A 19271-nucleotide genomic window follows, 5' to 3' on the forward strand; every position below is an offset into this window, starting at 1 on the left:
GCCTCATTCAGCAATATATTGAGTTTTTTCTTAAATTTGTTTTTGAGAAACATCTAAGTCAGATTCATGAAGGTACTCTTAAACTGCAGAATAGTTTGTATCTGTTTTCTTATGTTAACGTTGTGTTAATGTTGAGTGCCACTTGTTCCTAATTAGCATAGAGAAATGCCCCACAAGTGTCCATATAATAAAGCCATGAGACTGCAGGGCAAGGTCAAAAATTCCCAAACGAATTCATACAATCTGACGTACATTTTACTTAAAAGCTGTATTTAATGAGTGTTCTCTTTTTCATGTCCATGTTGTTAAGAAGTGTTACCTAACTTCTTAATTTGTATTCATAATTCAAACTGCATAATTTAAAATCCCACAAGGGTCACTACAGTGGTTCTATTTTTATCATTTAGTTACAGATGAATCCCTCAGTTATGCACTGAAATCTGATTTTTTTAACTGATGCATTTCTTTCTTAAGATTACTTGTAAAGCTCTAAATAATCACACTGTAAAGTCAAGTTTATTATTAATTTTAAAAGATAATAGTGCTTTGTAAAATATAGAAAATTAATATTAAAAGTATTAGAAATTATAAAATATTTTTGTAATTTAAATCCTATAATATTGCATAACTGAAGTAGAAGAAAACACAACAGCCAATTATTCTGCAAAAGTACGTTGGCACTAAAATGTATGCAAGTGTGCTCTTGAGAGTTCTTAGATTCTCTTTTTATTTAAGAACAAATCCCACATAAGAAAACATTGGTGAATGCCAGAATCTTTGTGAAAGGTGTGTAAGTGGGATTTAAGAATAAATGCCCTCTTCATATCAGTTGGTGAATGAGGCTCAGTTTCTTTTAAAACTTCAAGTACATCCTGGATGTTGAGGAGAAAATCACCCTCCCTCCATTGAGACAGTCTCTTAAAGGCGGCGCGTTCACACCGTGTCTTACCAAGCTGTGAACATTTCACCCGAGACAGAATGCTGAAGTGGTGCAGCAGCTGTCGCAGCAAAGCGAGAAAGATATTTTCTCATATGGGCCTCACTTAGCGGGAGGTAATTTAGTCGTGTGTATTGTGATAAAAGGTGTTAATTATTAGTGTGACAAAGACAAAAGGCTGTTACTACTTTTGGATTTCTGAACAGAAGCGAACATGAAAACATGGAATTAGGTGGTGCAGTTGTCCTGACAGCTCCAACAGTGTGTTGGTGTGGATCCTCCCCGCTGTTTGAATGGTACATCCCACCACGCAGCCACTTTTTCTTATCAGTTTCAGACCAAATGCACAAGAGCAAATAGTTTGTGCAATTAGTGTGCAGAATGAAGAGCAGAGCATAATCCTACACAGGCAGCTATATAAGATGGCACAGGCTGTTTAAACGATCACAATTTTATTTTTCTAACCTGTCTTCTCTGGCATATACTGCAACGGCTGACATTTTTTACTTAAGTCCAAATGAAATTGGAAGAGAGAAGACTCCAGTAATTTAAACACAGTAAATTAATTCAGTTCAACAGGCTTTATTGGCATGAATTTCACATAAACAGCATCAAGAATAATACAGTTAATAACATGAGAGAAAACAGTTAATTTAGTATTATCTTTCATTATGTATTATCTTTAATTTAAATGATCTTTTTCACCATTCCTCTCTACAGTGAGTGACACATTAAAGAGGTCAGCATGATTGAAAGGTCATGTTAGTTAAACTTTACCTGCAAAATCTGATGGAAGTTAATTGATGATTATTGGCACAAAATCTCTCTTTGAATCCAAGTGGGCATTTGCAGACCTTTCATCTGGGCATTCTTGAGATGTGGCATTCACAAGAATGGGATGGACAGATTTACAACCCAAAAACATAATCCATCCACGGCTGTGGTGGGATACATTTCACATATCAGCTGTGAACAAGTGCCTTGATTGATTTATGGGCGTGTTTTTGGCATGACATGCAGTAAACCAAACAGAAAGTCAGCTCTCATCACCTTTAAGAAGCAAGTGCCTCTGGGGAGCAAGTGTTGGCAGCATGATGGTGGAATTGCCAGGAGGCAACAAAGAAAAAAGATTTTCAACCGAGGCGACAGATCTCCTTATGCACGAGTTGTCCAGCGGGCATATCCAATCAGCATCAGGCTCTGACAGAAGAACACAGGCCCCTTTTTTTCTCCCTGGTCGGGCTGGTCACATGCTCAGATATAACGTGTTGTTCATTTTGTATGTTATAGATCATAATTGTTCAATCCTTGTTTTCCAGGATCCCAATAAACACACAGACACAAACACTACAGCTGCTCCAGCTCTCATGTGACTGATCTGTAAAAGATGATCTGACAGCTCTGATCCTGTCCCAGGAACATCTTCAAGGTCTACTGGGCTCTGTAACCATAATAATAATCCTTATTCATTATTAATAAGAATAATTTTAGACTCACACACTGTTTATTTCAATATTTACACTTTAATGCTGATAGATATGTTGATAAATATGTTCAAAGAACACTTGACTAATTCGCGCTCTTACTAATCCATAAGTGAAGGTGTTTTGTGATTGTGGAGATTGTGTGTGTGTGTGTGCGTGTGCGCCTTGGCCAGATGCGCCATTTGTTATCTTGTGCAGATGGAGCTATTGCAGACTTTACACTTGGACCAAGTTTTAGCAGGTCTGTGGTGCAAGTGGTTTCAACTACAATGAGTCATGCACAAGATACCAAATGCGCTTGGCCACACCTTCGATTTTAGACCTCCCACCCATGGGCGCACAGACAGTCACATTTGCTATCTTGAAAATGATAACTGCGCCGATGTGAGATGTCAAAGCCGCTTACATCGACTGCACCATTCGCTCTATGCTGTATCTAGATAGGGTCCTAAAGGTCAACTTCACAATGGCATAATGTTCAGCCCTCTATCAGTCCTCTGTCCTCTGTAAAAATAGTCTCTAGGTGAAGACAGCATTCACTGGAGTAAATCTAAAAATACACTTGATACCTTTTATTAAATTCCTTTATAGTTACAGGTCAATATAGTGGTCAGTTCCATATTAAATTCCTTCAGATTCTTCACTACAGACATATGAGTCTGGACAGACATGGAGGTAAACTGAACCTTGACTGGTTCATGGAGGCATGTTACTGTGAGATTAGCTCTAATCTGGAATAAAAGCCTGCATCACATGTATTTATTTACATGAGTCTTTAAAATCTACCTAAAATCTTTATCAGTTGAACATTACTGCACCTCCTACCTGTGTTTCATTGATATTAGGAGGGTGTCTGCTAAAACAGACTGACGTGTGCTAAAATTAGACAGTGAGTGCCTGTGCTAAAAATAGATTTCACTGGCTACATGCCAAAGAAAGTAGTTTAAGTGTGACACTGAGTGTGTAGAAGCATGTCAGTGATCATGTTGGAATGATAATTTTTGTGTGTGTGTGTGTGTGTGTGTGTGTGTGTGTGTGTGTGTGTGTGTGTGTGTGTATACATGCAGGTGTGCTGCATGATGTGAATGTGTGTGTTGCTGTGTGTTCATTGTGGATTTAATCATGCTAACAGCTGGTGTATCCTGCTAAACTGATTCATATCCGCACTATCAAAGGCTGCTTTGTGCAAACCCCCACTGAGCTGCAGGGAACACAGGTGTGTGTGTGTGTGTGTGTGTGTGTGTGTGTGGGTGGGTGTGTGTGTGTGTGTGTGTGTGTGTGTGTGTGTGGGTGTGGGTGTGAGGATGTAGTGTGAAGGAACAGGAGAGGAGCAGAGGATATCAGTCCCTCCAGGAAGCTGCGATGTTGTGATTGCAACAATTCCGTCAAATTTAACCAATCTCTGAATTTTGTGTGACCTCGCTGTTTTGTCCAATCACCACAACTTTGCAGAAAATTTGACCAGTCATCAGAGCGCGCCAGTGTCACACATGTACATCTCAATTAACTGACTCCATATTTTATTAATTCATTTATTTATTTTTATTATATTTTGTCACATGTACTGGAAAAAAACACTTTTTTCTCACTGTTATTGACATGTGTCAAAGCTCTGTGCAGGATTACTGCGAACACTCATAACAGACTTTTTTTTTAGAATTTTAAGGAATTATACAAACAAGAAAAAAAACAAACACTTTTTTTTTTTGCAATTTTTACTCGCTGTCATGATTTCATTACAAAAAAACGCCTAAAAACAACACAACATGCTGTACAATTTCATTAGAAAAGCTGCCATGAACTCAGGCATTTTAGGCAGCAACAATCCCAACAAAAGCCCACAAAATCCTGCAACACCTGAAGTCACATATTACTGTTGTCAGGTGATCACACTATTTGTTTAAACTGGCAGCTGTTCACTTCGATCAGCCTTTCTTGGAATACATGAAAAAATTGAAATGTGAATGAATAAATGAAAATGAATGGAATGAATTAGCCTTAATAAAAAAATATGTATTTAGATGGTCAGGTCTCAAATAAATGTCAGATGGTAAATTCTCAATAAAATAAGATAAGATGAACTTATAAAGCAAGAATTTCAAAATAAAGGCCTGACTCAAATAAAAGGTTTTCTCAGTAGTTGAGGTAAATAATTTGAGAATTTAGCCGAGCATCCCTCTGTTCCCAGTCACCTCCACTCCTCATCCGTCTTTCTGTCCTTGTCCAATACCCTCATCCTATTCATACCTTATAAAAGTGTTGTCAGGCTGCTCAGCAGTCTCCCAGCAACGGTGTTGCAGTGATGTTGGTGTGAGAAATGTCCTGGCAGAAGACCTGCAAACTGTGCAGGCTGACCTTTTTAAGAGAAGGGTAGAGGAGCGATCAGCGCTGCCAGGGTCAGGCCTTCTCTTCTCTGTGCTGGATGTTGCTTTATTGCACTGGACGTCTCACAGCGGGGCCAACTTATTGTAGGCTAATCTCTAACGTCTCTTCTTCTTACGAGTACCAGTTGAGTTCAATTAAATCGAAGCAACCTGAATTAGATTTAACATCTTCTCTTGCCATTTTAACATTGGGCATGGGGAAAGCACTTTGTTCATGGGTAGAATTAGTACCCTTTTACCCTTAATTAACCCATAATTCACTGTATAATTAACCCATAATGCCGTTGGGTTAGATAAAGTGCTTCAGATTTGGTTTGGAAGTGTTCTCTGTGGGATTGATCTGACCGCTCTGAACCAACTAGCTGTGAAAAGTGTTCAGCTGGAGATTTGATTCTCACAGGGGTCATCAGGGCTGAGGCTGTGAGCACACACAGCGCTGAGTATCCACATAGAATACGTTAGCGTGTGTGTGCCCGGGCTGGACACTCTATTAGAGGAACCTCAGACCATCACTGAGCACCACACTGCAGATGTTCAAACAGCAGGAGGCTCCAAGATCAGATCAGATTAGAGTTTGGCAGAGGTACAGTTTGCAGTGGTGGTGTGTGGTGTTTGCAAGAGCTCTGTTTCATCTCAGTGAAAGGGCTAAACCTGCTAGGTCTTACACAGGATTTTGTGTCCTGTTTGTGCATTCATTTAGTTGAGTGTTGATAAAGCAGAGTAGTGCTATGTAAAGTAATAGAAGTACTTTTTACTCTATAGAGGCTATAGAGAAGTTTTTGGAGTAGGGCTGCACAATTAATCAATTTTATTGAAATTGCAATATGGCTTCCTGCAATTTTCAGAATTTTTAAAGGCAGAATATGTGTCAAAAAACATTTAAATTAATGAATGTCGTGAGGCAGATGTCTTGTCCTGCACATTAGATTCCATGATATGCAAAATGATTAGTGATGAGTTTGCATTACAGTTGTCATGTTTACTGAAACAGAAACCTATTAAAATGGTGATGATGTGGTATTTATTGAGGTCTGAACCAAACAAACATGTTTTCTTTCATCTGGATAACAAGATTTTTAACCAGGACATCTCTGCAGCACTTCAGTACGTCATTATGATGCTGTTTTCTCTCAGATTTTTCCTTGTTCAAAAAATTAAGGTTTGGTTCTGGTTTTGTAATTTTGATATTGCCTTTAGCCATATTGCAATTTTATTGTGATTAATTGTGCAGCCCTACCCACCAATCAGAGGTTGTGTTCCTGAGTTGTTAACCAATCAGAGGCTGTGTTCCTGACTTGTTAACCAATTGGAGGCTGTGTTCCTGACTTATTAACCAGTCGGAGCCTGTGTTGACTGACTTGTCGTGTGTCACAGCTCTGATCTCATTGCACAATGGAACAACATGAAATTGACCCTACAAATAAATTTTGTTGTGATGACAGCAAAGATCTCAACCCCACAGTAGGCATCACATGACCACTGAGGTCACACGGTCATCATCCCAGTGCCACATGAGGAGCTTTCAGAGTGTATGCTAACAGTGGTACAGAGGCTGTCTGTGCTGGCTCAGGGAGGAGGGTCGCCAGCTAAACTGGGTCATTTGGAACACCAACACATCAACCAATTATGGCCAATTAATCCTACTATCTCCGCTCTGGATCTCTCTATTTAACTGGCCTGTTCTGCTCCATTTGACAAGCATTCACCCTGACAGCTGATGTACCATTTCTTTCTCTCCTCTTTCTCTCTCACACACACAGTAGCTAGCAGTAACCGAGGCTGCCCCAATGCTCACCAAGTGAAGAGCTGATTCACTAAACTCTACAGGCTGATAGAAAAGTGTGGAATCACACGGAAACTGACAACAAAACCATAACAAAAATGACTGTCATAAGTTTAGCCCCAAATTTAATTTATGTAAAGAATCTTTAAATTAACTATAATGATCCTTGAGAGGGACAGTTCACCCCAAAATCAAAAATATATATTTTTCCTCTGGCATGTAGTGCTGTTCATCCATCCACACAGTTTTGGTGTGAGTTACAAGGTTTTGGAGATGTCTACCCTCTCTCCAATATAATGAGACTACACTCTTAGAAATAAAAGTGTCTACTAGAACCATAAAGGGGTCTTCAGCTTGTCCCCATAGGAGAACCCTTTTTGGTTCCTGGTAGAACCTTTTCAGAGACTTCTACCTAGAAACCAGCATTATTCCTAGAACCCTCTGTGAAAGGTTCCACCATGAACCCCTATGAAATGTTCTACAGAGACTATTTCTATGATGTAATGGTTCCATTCAGAACCCTCTCTGGGGGTTATATTCAGAACCATTCCACCTTTTAAGGGTTTTGTAAGGGTTTTATCAAGAACCCACCATGAGGGTTTTACCAAGAACCCCTTTACATTCCAAGGATATCATCTAGAACCCACCCAGGGAGTTCTACAGTGAACCCTTTCAGATTTCAAGGGTTTTAGCTAGAACCCGCTCAGTGTATTCTACTGATAACCCTTTTATATCATGGTACAAAGAACCCTTGAACTGTGGAGTTCTTCAAGGATTTCAACAGTCCTTGAAGAACTTTGAATAAAAAGAGTTCTTAATGGAGACCATGGTCTTACAAAGGACCCTTGACATCCCTTTCTTTAAAAATGGGTTCTTCTGAAACAAAAGGCTCTGGGTAGAACCTCAGCCCTTCAAGAAGAACCCTCTCGGAACCCTTATTTTTAAGAGTGTAAATGGCAATCAGCTTGTGGTGCTCAAAGCACCAAAAAACCATTTGAAAAATTAAAAAGCAGTGTCTCTTTCCAAAAATCATGACCCAGTTACCCAGTTACTCAAGATAATCCACACACAGCAGTTTCATGTAGTTCTATTAAAAAAGTAGTTCCAGTTGATTCTACTGCAGAAAGAAAGTATTAAAATAAACTTATACAGAGATCAGCTGCAATTTAGCATCTAATGTACTGACTTGTGTATTTAGTTGATTGATAGTCTTGTAGGAGCAGGTGCATTATGGGTATTGGAAAGGATTTGTCTGGCAGTGGTTGCACAGAGTCGCTGTGTGATAGATCAGCTGTCAGGCCCGTGGTCGATGCCGGGTCTCCTTCATCCAGAGGAAGAGGAGGGGATGGAGCCGTTAAGCTAAGCTGTCAGATCTGCTCAGGTGTGAGTGGATCATCAGACTTCAGACACACCTCAGTCTCTGACATAAGCAGCTCAGCAGCTGGGGGGTCGTGTGCGCTCACAGTGGATGGGTTGTCGGTGCGAGTGGATCTCTGAGAAGCCGATCTCTCAGATTAGAGCTCGGATTGCGTTCGTATCTGGAGTACGGCTGCGTGCGGTTCACACTGAGTTCAGCTCTGCTTGAAAAACCGCAGCCCTCTCCTTCATCTGAACAGACTCAGTGTGGCAGTTGAGCAGGGGCACAACCTGTACAGCTGCACCCACCTCATCCACACTTCATCATTGTGGCAGTTTTTCTCTAACTACTCTAAGTCGCTAGCTATGTTTTAAGACAATGACCTCATTCTACATTCTACATTCCAGCCTACAATTTTTTTTTTCCTCCATCCAAAGACATGGCTCTCAGTGAGCTTAACACTGGTTTCACAAAGACATTTTAGACTAGTCTGTAGTTTCAGATTAGTCTTAATTTTGCTCACAGATATATAATATATATATCTATTGCACTTAAGACCATTTCACAAAAATAAAGACTGACTAACTAAAATTAGACATCTTACCCTCAGGCTGACTCAGGTATAAGACCCATGTTACCATGGTAACAATCAGTGCCACCAACTGATCAGTAGCATCCAGCAACAAAAAAGAGGAAAACATGGCTCATAATTTGTGGTTTGCTAAAATCGTCATATAGAGAGCACTCATTTCTTTGCATCTTGTACCATATTTTTTTATTTATTTTACATCTTTGATGCAACTGACGAATTTATGACGATCTTTATCCGAAGTCTGACTATCTGTTACATCTAAGCTTTAGTCAAAGTCCAGCCCCCAGGTCTGTGTAGGTCTGAAACCAGACCATTTTTGTTGTCATTGTCTGCATGTTGATGACCTCATAGCAGCTTGTTGTGTATGGTTCTGTATAGGTCAAAGGTCAAGGTAGAACTGAGCTCTGCTGCAGCCCACACAAAGTACAAAACACACTTGTGAATGTCAAGAAGAGAATGGATTTGTATGTATGTATGGCAAAATAGTTGTCTTCATCTGTCTGATAATGAAGCAACTGAATGCAGTGTTGTTGCAGCTTAACTTTGCACCAGCATGTGAAAGCACTGAATTAAAGCATGAGGCTGGCTTTAGTTTATATTTTTCCTATTGGAAATAAATCCCTAACCTGACACGCCAGATGGTTTGTTACACAGAACCGTCTTGGAAGTCGGCTTAGAAACTGTTTGGAAAAGGGCAGGCAATTTCGAAAAACACTTGGCAGGTGATTGGATGAACCATCTGTCTGTCATGTCTAACATGGGCTAACGTCAACCAATCAGATCAACGACCCATATGGTTGGTAGATGAGATGAGAATTTCTGCAGGTTATCACTTCCATGGATGATTCTCACTGTCGTAACCCGTAACTGCCAGTAGTCCCTCCTAGGAAACTGATTGGCCGCACCACTTTTGGTGTGGACACAAATAGATAACTTGAAACATGTACAGAAGGATTCTTGCGAATCCAGCTGCCTCGTGAGGTAAATAAATCCCATGAAAAGAGCAAAACCAACAATATGTTAGTTCATCTCTCAATACTTTCTGAAGTCACTGACTGAAGCTCCACCCCATGGTTCTTGCTAATGATGTAAATATTAAGAGTTCAAAGGTATAATGTTTCATTTAAAAAGAAAAAAACTAAAATCATTAGTTACTAGGGGTGGGAATCTTTGGGCACCTGCAGATTCAATTACGATTCAGGGGCTACGATTCAATTATAAAACGATTATTGATGCATCTTTAATTTATGTATATTGATGCACAACACACATTTCTTTTTGTCTCACTGAATAAGCATTCATCACTTGCAATTTTTAAAAACAGTGCATTTGTAATAAGAAACAAGAAACAAACAATTTCCATTTTATATATATACATATATATATATATATATATGTATATATATATATATATATATATATATATATATATATATATATATATATATATATATATATATATATATATATATGTATATATATCTACATATATATATTATACATTAAATATATATATTATATATATATATATATATATATTAGCCGCAGCAACAACAGCCTGCCGTCTCCCCGACTCCTCCGTCGGGTGGAATTGAGTTACATGGCTTCTCGTGTTTGTTGTGTTGCCAAAGTATTTTATTTTAGCACGACACAGCTTACATATAACGTGGCTCTTGTCCAGTTCGCTTCTACCGTCGACGTTGTAGAACCTGAAGTGTTTCCACATGTCTGCTTTTAAATTAGAAGGAGCTGTTCAGATCTCACAGCGAGGTGGCTGGCGGTCAGCCATGTTTGTTTTCTTCTGTGCGTGCGTTGGCGTGTCTGCTCCAGGTGCACATCCCAAAGTCTCCCAGAGGTGACGTGTACCGCGCTTCTTAGTTCCGCGTTATTTAGAACCTTCTGTATTACTTTAATTAACAGATTTAAATAATCGAAATTTGGACGTTTGTGAATCGATTCAGATTCGTCCACGTCCACGTCCGAATCGCAGTGCATCGGAATCGGAAATTTCCTCCACCCCTATTAGTTATTAGTTCGTAGAGTTTTAGCAAAATTAATCAGGAAAAAGGAGGAAACATTGCATTTGTTTGGGACTACTTTCAGTGGCGGTTTAATGTGCATTTGGTGCCCTACTGAGTATTTGGGGTGGAAGGACGGTGTATGTGGGAACAGTGTGTGTTCATGATAATGAAGGAACATGTAGTGCAACAGTGTGGCTCACCAGTAGTGTTTGGACAACACTGGACAGACGGATGAGACATATCAGGTTTTGGACACCTATACTCATTAGTAGGATACATTTTTTTGCTGGTTTGGGGACTTTTTGAGAACAAACCTGTTTATCATCTGAGTGTGTGCTGCTTCTAGGACATTTGTCCAAAATTCTGCCAAATGATTGCTGCTGAAATCTCTGTCAGCATCACTTCATCCTGCACTGCTGCTGCAGCCTCCTCCTCTATTAAACTCTGTTAAACTGACATGCAGGTATCCACCCACTCTGTGCTGCTCCACAGTTATTGATTGACCTCTTACCCACCAACCACTGCTCCAAAGGCTTAAAGCACAGCCAGCAAACATACACGCTGTGGTTTCAACATACTGTTAAAATGTTAATTTATCAACTACGTGTGTGGTTGTGTGTGTGCGTGTATGTGTTTTGGCAAATCAATGTGTCTATGTTTTGCTGTGTAGGTGTGTGTGAGTCATATTAAAGCCTCCCTTCCTCCTTCTGGAATATAAACAGCTGCATCAGAGCCAAAGACATATGACAGTGTGTGTGTGAGAGAGAGAGAGTGTGCAGGCATGTGCAGCAGCAGACTGCCATGTGAGTGGGTTTCCATCTTATTATTCATAATATGTGGTAGCTGTGTGTACTCCCTCTGCAGGTTTGTAATGTTGTATTCCATTAACAAGCTGCTGTGCAGTTTTATCCTCTGTTGCTTCAATTACTTGAACAGAATATGTTTGTTCTAGGGTTGCAAATTGTCGACACTTTCCTTAATCAATTGCTTGTATCATTAATGATCAATTAATTGATTGATCATTATTAAAAAAAAAAAAATTGCAATACCAAATGTGTTTTTTCCTCCTTAATCAAAGCTTTCTTTCCACAGCAACATATTACAGATTTTCTCACAGAATTACACAGACTCTTCAAGAAGTAGCAATGTTGTGATCACAATCACCGCAACTTTTCTGCAAGTTCAACCAACCATTGTAGCTTCCTGCGAGTTCTACCAATCATAGCTGTCCCCTGTGCAAACGATATACACGTACATCTCAGTGAATTGACTCAGGGGTTTATTATTTACCACTTCTGTTTATTTATGTATTTATTTTTATAATATATGAGTTAAAAGCAGAAAAATAAGGAAGAGGTAGGGATGTATAGGTTTTACTTCCACCTACTACTTTTCGAACACTGTTACTTTTGGCCTGTTTGTTTTCTACTACGTTGTTTTCATTTTTGGTTCCAAAAAAGTCATTCATTCATTCATTATTTTGTCACAGGTGCTGAAAAGAACAAAAGGCTTGTCATCGTTGTTTACTTTTATATTTTATAATTTTATACTTACTGTTTAGAGTTTTTGATGAATTATACAAAAAACTGCTTGTTTTGCAATCTTCACTTACTCCTGCAATTTCATTGCAAAAAAAATGCCTAACAACATTGCGACATGCATCACAATTTCTCAGAAAAGCTTCTGTGAAATCAGTCATTTTAGGCTGCGACAATCACAGCAAGAGCCTGCAAAATCCTGGAGGGGCTGATCACACAGCTTATGAAACATATAAAATGGAAAAGAAATGATAGCTATCTTGTTCATCAGCTGGTCATTTAACTCCACAGCTACATGTTATTTTCTGCAGAATTGTGTTTGGGACGTTTCCTGGAAACTGTCACCATCACAGACTTGTCAAGTGTTACTCATGCCTTTGGATCCCTCCTGGGTCCTTCAAATTCCACACAACATAAAGTAGCATTTCCCAAACTTAGTGTTGGAACCTTAAATGGGTCGAGGACCCGTTTTTACTGAGCTGCCAGTTGGCAGAGTAAAAAGCATACCGTATTTCCTCGACACAGAGGACAAGAGTTCAAACAAAAAAAAATCAGCAAAACCCAGCTGGGGTCAGGAAATGTAACAGCCACCTCACTTTAAACCAGCACAAAAATGACAATTAGGCTGCTGGCATGTTCAGAACTTGGTGCAAATGCTAACAAGAAGTAGCATTTGCATTTTGGAACTAGTCCTTCCGGGCATGACAGGAAACATGAACCTTCACTCCACAGCTTTGTTTTGATCCACTTCAATTTGCCCTGTTGAAGTTACTGAATTACACTGTTAACATAAACCCAATGCTTCCTGCATCTGTTTCAAATTAAAAGCCCCCTAAGTGTTTCGGTGGACAGTACGAGTTCATTATGAGGCAGTGAGGAACATTACACTGAACAAATCTGATTACTGCTGTGATCTGCTTTTAGAATGAAAATAAATGTAGATGTTATGACAATTCATGATGGATTTTTGTAAGTTTGGGTCCTGGTCCTGGTCTCAAGCTGAAAAACTTGCGCAATAATTGAAAATAGTTATGTGAAATGATACATCCACAATCTGGCCATAGTTAAGAGGTCACATAATTGTCTATTAGCACTGTCTCATTTTATTTTAAATTAGGAAAAAACTTAATACTATGGGCATTTCCTGTATGGCGTTAATGCTGTAAGCACTGGAGCTGGTTCACTGTTTAAAAATGATGATGATTATAATCATGTGAAAGCTGACTGCAGATAAAGTACAGTCTGGGTTGTATTGGCTCTGAAACACTTAACACATGATTCATATGTATTTTGAGAGTATTTTTATTTTTATAAGATTCCTGAGGGAGAAGCATTAAATAAGATGTGCCTCTCTTTTCTTCTTCTTCTTTATTTTTTTAATATTATTTTGTTGGGCTTTTGCCCTTATTTGGATAGGGATAACCATAATAACACTATGACAGCTAATGACTGTCAAGAATATTACTAATTGTTAATAAGTGTCAATGAATGTCAGTGATTGTCAGTGATGTTAATAACTGTTAGTAACTGTCAATGATGTTAATAGCCATCAGTGACTGTCATTGATGTTAATAGCTTTTAATAAATGACAATGATATTATTAGCTGTTAATAACTGTCAATGACCATCATTGACCGTCAATAATTGTTAATAAATCCATTAATTTTTACTTTTTTTAGTAAAAAAATATGACTCAGTACAATTAATTGATCATTAACCCAGATGTCAGTTAATTTATTAATTAATTTATTAATAATTAATTCCGCTGAAGCTCTGAAGAAGGCATGTTGCTGAAATGTCAGTCAACATTGCTCCTGCTTCTTTTTCAGCTTATCATTCCACTTGTTTGCAGCTGATTGGTCAGTTTGAGAAGGCAGTGAGGTGTCAGGTGTTGGTGCACACAGAGGTGGAGCTCCAGCAGTCACAGTTCACAGTCTTTATTTCATGGTCAATTTCCTAAAGGTGTCATTCTGACCTCTCCCCCTGCAGGTTGGAGTGGGTGGAGATCATCGAGCCGCGCACGCGGGAGCGTATGTACGCCAACCTGCTGACCGGCGAGTGCGTGTGGGACCCTCCACAGGGTGTGTGCATCAAGCGGACCGGGGACAACCAGTGGTGGGAGCTGTTTGATCCCAACACCTCCCGCTTCTACTACTACAACGCCTCCACCCAGCGCACAGTGTGGCACCGGCCCCAGGGCTGCGACATCATCCCTCTGGCCAAGCTGCAGACTCTGAAGCAGCACACCGACGCCACCACCCCCCGTCCTGGAGGAGGAGGAGGAGGGAGGGCGTCGGCTGACAACAGCCCGGGACGTAACAGCGGGGTCAGCCGAGAGGGAAGCACGTCCTCCTCCCTTGACCAGGAGCTATCAGAGAAACAGGGCAACAGAGACGAGGCAGACAGGTGAGACTGATGATGAGTCACAGATAAATAGTTTGGAGTTACACTGACAGACAAACACACACACATACAAGCAACACTGTCACTTTATTACACCATCAAATGTTCCTTCAGAAGCAGAAGCAGCAGGAGTACCAGAGTAGGAAGCTAAGAAATGTAGAGCTGTGGACGAGGTCAGCAGCAAAACAGATTTTAGACGCCTAAAAAAATCAATATCAGTTTAAGTATACTAGGGCTGGGGCGATTTGTTGATGAAATTGACATCATTAGTTACGAAAATGTATTATTATATATATATATATATGTATGTATATATATGTATATATACATATACATATATATATATATATATATATATATATATATATATATATATATATATATATATATATATGTATATATATATATATGTATATATATATATATATGTATATATAGATAGATAGATAGATAGATAGATAGATAGATAGATAGATAGATATTTAAAATATTTGCATGTTGTGTGTCGATGCATCGTTATGAACTGCTGTGCCCGGTCAGAGGATGAATTCACCCAGCTGCAGAGAGTGAGCCTTGCAGCGATCATCTAAAGTGTGGGAGTGAGACAACAGTTTGGCTCTTTAGCTCCACAAACTGGACATGGCTTATCACAGCAGGACAAACTGCTCCACACAAGTGCTGGAAGTGAAGCAGCGAGCAACCTGTCCTCCTCCTGCAGCTGCAGCATCGTCCTCTTTACGTTCTGTCAGCATCCAAACGTATATGATATATGAGGATCATCAACACGTGGAATATGTGTTAGTAGAAGTCACTTAAGATACACTGCCAGTGATCATCAAGTTTTTAATATGTATTTTAGGTAAATTAATTGTTATATTTAATTGAACAAAAAGAAAAAAGTTAGTCGAAGTTAATCAAAAAAATAATCAACATATTTAGTATTTTAAAAATAATTGTTAGGTGCAGCTGTAAAATGTACACTATATTTAGAATATTTTCATCACTTTACCTTGCTGTCAGACAGCCTTTTCTGACAGAAAAACCACCATTACATGAGTCAAATATCACTCTGCAAAGCAACTAGACTGTGAGGTGAAATTACTGTTTTTGCTAAAGGACACTGGTTGCTTTGCAGAGAACAATGTTTGGCTTATATAACATTGCTTTCCCATCAGTAAAGGCTGTTTGACAGCAAGGTAAAGCTGTGAAAATATTCAAACTTTAGTGTACACTTCAACTGATGTTGACCCTGTCCACAGAATCATGGCTATTTAAAAAAAATGTAGCTTCTTCTACATGTTTGGGCCTGTCGTCCACACACAAACATCATTTTAGGTCACTAAAAACTAAGCTTTTTGAAAATGTCTGCCAAGGTGAAGAAATTTAAAAACTCTGTTTTCAGTGTTGTTGTGTAGACAGGGAAACCAGTGTTTTTGGTTGAGAGTGTGCGCCGCTGTCTCCTTTGTTTGATGTCAGTCTGTGCTGTCATCTCCATGGTTACTCTTTTTGTTTACGTGAGGGACTGTTTCGTGGAGGACGATGAATGGCAAACGAACTCTGCCTGATCAGCCTTACCAAAAGACTATGTCTGAATGTGATGGAGCAACAACAAAAAGAGCCTGTGGACGCTTTACCATCATCCTGCCTCCAGACTGCGTCAAAACACAGAGTACAGAGTCCAAAATGACGGATCATCGAAGTAAAACAAGCCCGAGCAAAATCCACAGACTTCGACAGCAAGGGGGAACTTTGTTTGAGTGTACAAGTGTTTGGTGACTGTTCACTTCAAATGCAGTTTATGCAGTTTTTCACCATTTTCTGACACTTTATATGTGAACTTTTAATCAATTAATCAAGAAAAGACCTGTTAATCAACTATGAAAATAATCACCCCACTAAGTACCTCAAACAAACCCGCTTCAAAAAATCTGAACATTCCCTTTAATTTATCTCTGATTTCAGCCCCTGCAGGTTGAGAAGTTACTGCTTGCAGAGCTGCCAATTAGAAGCCTGAAGTAATTAGTCATTACCGATACTTGAGACAAAAAATGACTAATTAAACTCTTAATTGTTATGAGCATTTAAGCCTCTGTGATATGAACTGGTAAAAATAACAACCTAACACTAAATGGACTTGGACTTGTCTTTAATGCCAATTTAAATGCATCTATCTCTCTCTACAGTATTTAGCCCATGAAAATTACAACTCCTCTGGTTCCTTAAGTATGGGTGACCTACTATGCCTTGTGTGATGGTTAAAACAAAACAGCAACCTGTGCTGCCTGGAGAGAGGGGGTGAGGGGCAAAACAGGCACTAAACAGAACAGGGTTCTGCCTTAGAACAACATTGTGTCATTAGACACTCAGGAGGAGGAGGAACAAGAGTGAGAGTGAAGGGGACAAATAAGGTCATTCACATTTTCTCACATGATGATTTGCTCCGATGACATAAATGGATGGGTATAAACCCACTTTATGTAACCCAAATTTCCATGCCACCTGTGGTTCTGCTGGTAAAGGTCAGAATCAGACAGCGTGTCTCCCCCGTCCTCGTGTCAGGTCCTCCCCTCTCCATCTCTTTCTGTCTTATCAGCCTATCCCCTCCTTTCGCTTTCTGTCACTGTCCATTAATTTCTATCCTCTCACCTTCAGAGCCTCTCACCTCTATTTGCACTCTCTCTCTCTCTCTCTCGCCCTATCACCCCCCCTCTGTCTAACCAGTCGTGGTTGTTGGTTTGCTGTAATCTGCTGCAGTCTGCAGTGATTGGTGGATATGCCTGACTGGGGTCACAGTGTCCTGTAAATGTCTTTTTTACTTCAGCAAGAGGACGCACATGCGCACGCACACACACACACACACACACACACACACACACACACACACACACACACACACACACACACACACACACACACACAGTGCACACAGAGTGAGGGTGCCCTAGCTGTGTTCTAGCCAGTTATTCACACAGTGTGCACTCAGAGGAACAGCAAATCACTGCTCTTAGAGACAATTACACACTTTGTCTGCAAGCAAGGAGAAGAACATGTAGACAGATACTGCCATTTTATTAACAACAGGAAGAGGTTTCCCAGAGTGCAGATCTCCATCAGGCAACACCTGGTGAAGCACCTACTGCAGTGATGCCAGATGCAACCAGCAGTTTTTTGTATAGTATAAGTTTTCTTATGTAAATGTGTGCAGAGATTCAAAATTTAAAAACTTAAATTAAAGTTTTGTATAGTCTCAGTTTTATGTAAGATGTGCAGAACAGTAGAATAGTATTGTAACTGCGCATCCTGGGTTCTTCTGACTTTATAAACTATGGTGTTAATTTAGTTAAATAAGAGTCATAAGCAAGGTTGTCTTGTCTGTAAGTTTAGACATTTGCAAATGGTCTAAAAGCATACAGAGATCAGAGGTCTCCACAGCAGTGAGACGAGAAGCACAGTTTCCCCAGAGTTTTATATCCTACCACAACAGGGAGTGGTGATGCCATCTGTTATGCACATCTTCACATGCACAGGATGTCAAACAATTTTAACCAGTTTTTTCTTAACCACCTGTGACAATTCAAGAAATCAAGCCATAACTGACCCTTAGAGGTTGTCAACTCAGGTCAGCAGTCCGAGAGTGTCGGATATGGCTCCATCACCTGGACAAAATTAAAGATTTTCCATTACAAACATTGGTGGAAAACAATAACAACTGATGTTATTCAAAGGTCGGCGCCTGTATGTCCCTGTGGAATTAGTGTCTTCTCAGGAGGTTCATGTTTTGGCACAGAGCTGATTAGATCACCCTAAGTTACTGAATAGCTGTAACCACTGTTATGCTAAATTTATCATGTTTATTACAGACCAGCTGTCATGAAAATCAGTTCAGAATTCAGCAAGTTACACTTTTTTTGGAGTGAAGTCTGCATCTCTCAGTGGTGCAGCCAGTCAGCGTCCTAGGAGGGACACCTGGCAGCAAGGGGCGCGGTTTTAAAGAAGTGTCTGTGGAAGCATTGATTTGATTGGTTGAAGTTATCCTGTGTTATATGAAATAGAAAGAAACTGCTTGGGAAAGGGCAAGCACTTTGAAAAAAAACACTTCAATCATGAGAGCTCCATGAACACACAGTCGCAAAAAGTATTGAATTTCAATTGAATTTCAAAGCCATGGGTACAGATTTGTAAACCAAGAGTACAGATTTACACGTGGCTCTTCTCTGTTCTCAGCTGATCCCAGGTGGGCTCTTTAGGATAATTGGTTCTTCCTTGGCTGATGAAACACCCTTCCACCAAATTTAATGAAAAGAAACATTGGTGGAGGTAATGGAACCCTGTGGGGATTATGAATATCCAAACTAAATTTAAGGGCAGTTTAGCCAATTTGTTAAGATATTAAAGCAACACATTACGATACAGTTCACAAAAATGTGAGTAGTTACTAAGGAAGAAGTGAGGAATGAATCGGGGATGACTTGATGATTAATGAAGCGTTAATGAGTAATTTACTCTTTAATGCTTTTCTTTATGCTTTATGTGATTTCTTACTCTTTGCTGATTGCTTTTAGCTGTGTCAGAGCTGTGTTAAGTAGGGTTTGGCTGATCGACAACAGTCATCAATCACTGATCCCTCTACCACTGTAACATCATGATTTAAAAGCCTCCTGTATTTGAGGTAGTTTGTCCCCTCAGAGTTCTTGTAGCTGTTGTTCTGTTTTTGACATATGGGAGAGAAAACAAAAAGAAGCCGGTCACTGCACTACATCTCCATGTTGTGT

General features: G+C 39.6%; 1 protein-coding gene across 1 annotated transcript in view; it reads left to right on the forward strand.

The window, feature by feature from the left end:
• The window catches only part of arhgap39 (Rho GTPase activating protein 39), a 118038-nt gene that overhangs the window by 63588 nt on the left and 35179 nt on the right, over positions 1-19271 (forward strand). The window contains exon 2 of the mRNA XM_084722436.1: positions 14086-14502. Coding sequence (XP_084578562.1) covers positions 14086-14502 — 417 coding nt within the window. The remainder of the gene's footprint in view (positions 1-14085; positions 14503-19271) is intronic.

Source organism: Lutjanus erythropterus, chromosome 7, assembly GCF_056507025.1.
Source record: "Lutjanus erythropterus isolate fLutEry1 chromosome 7, fLutEry1.hap2, whole genome shotgun sequence".
Taxonomy (NCBI): domain Eukaryota; kingdom Metazoa; phylum Chordata; class Actinopteri; order Lutjaniformes; family Lutjanidae; genus Lutjanus; species Lutjanus erythropterus.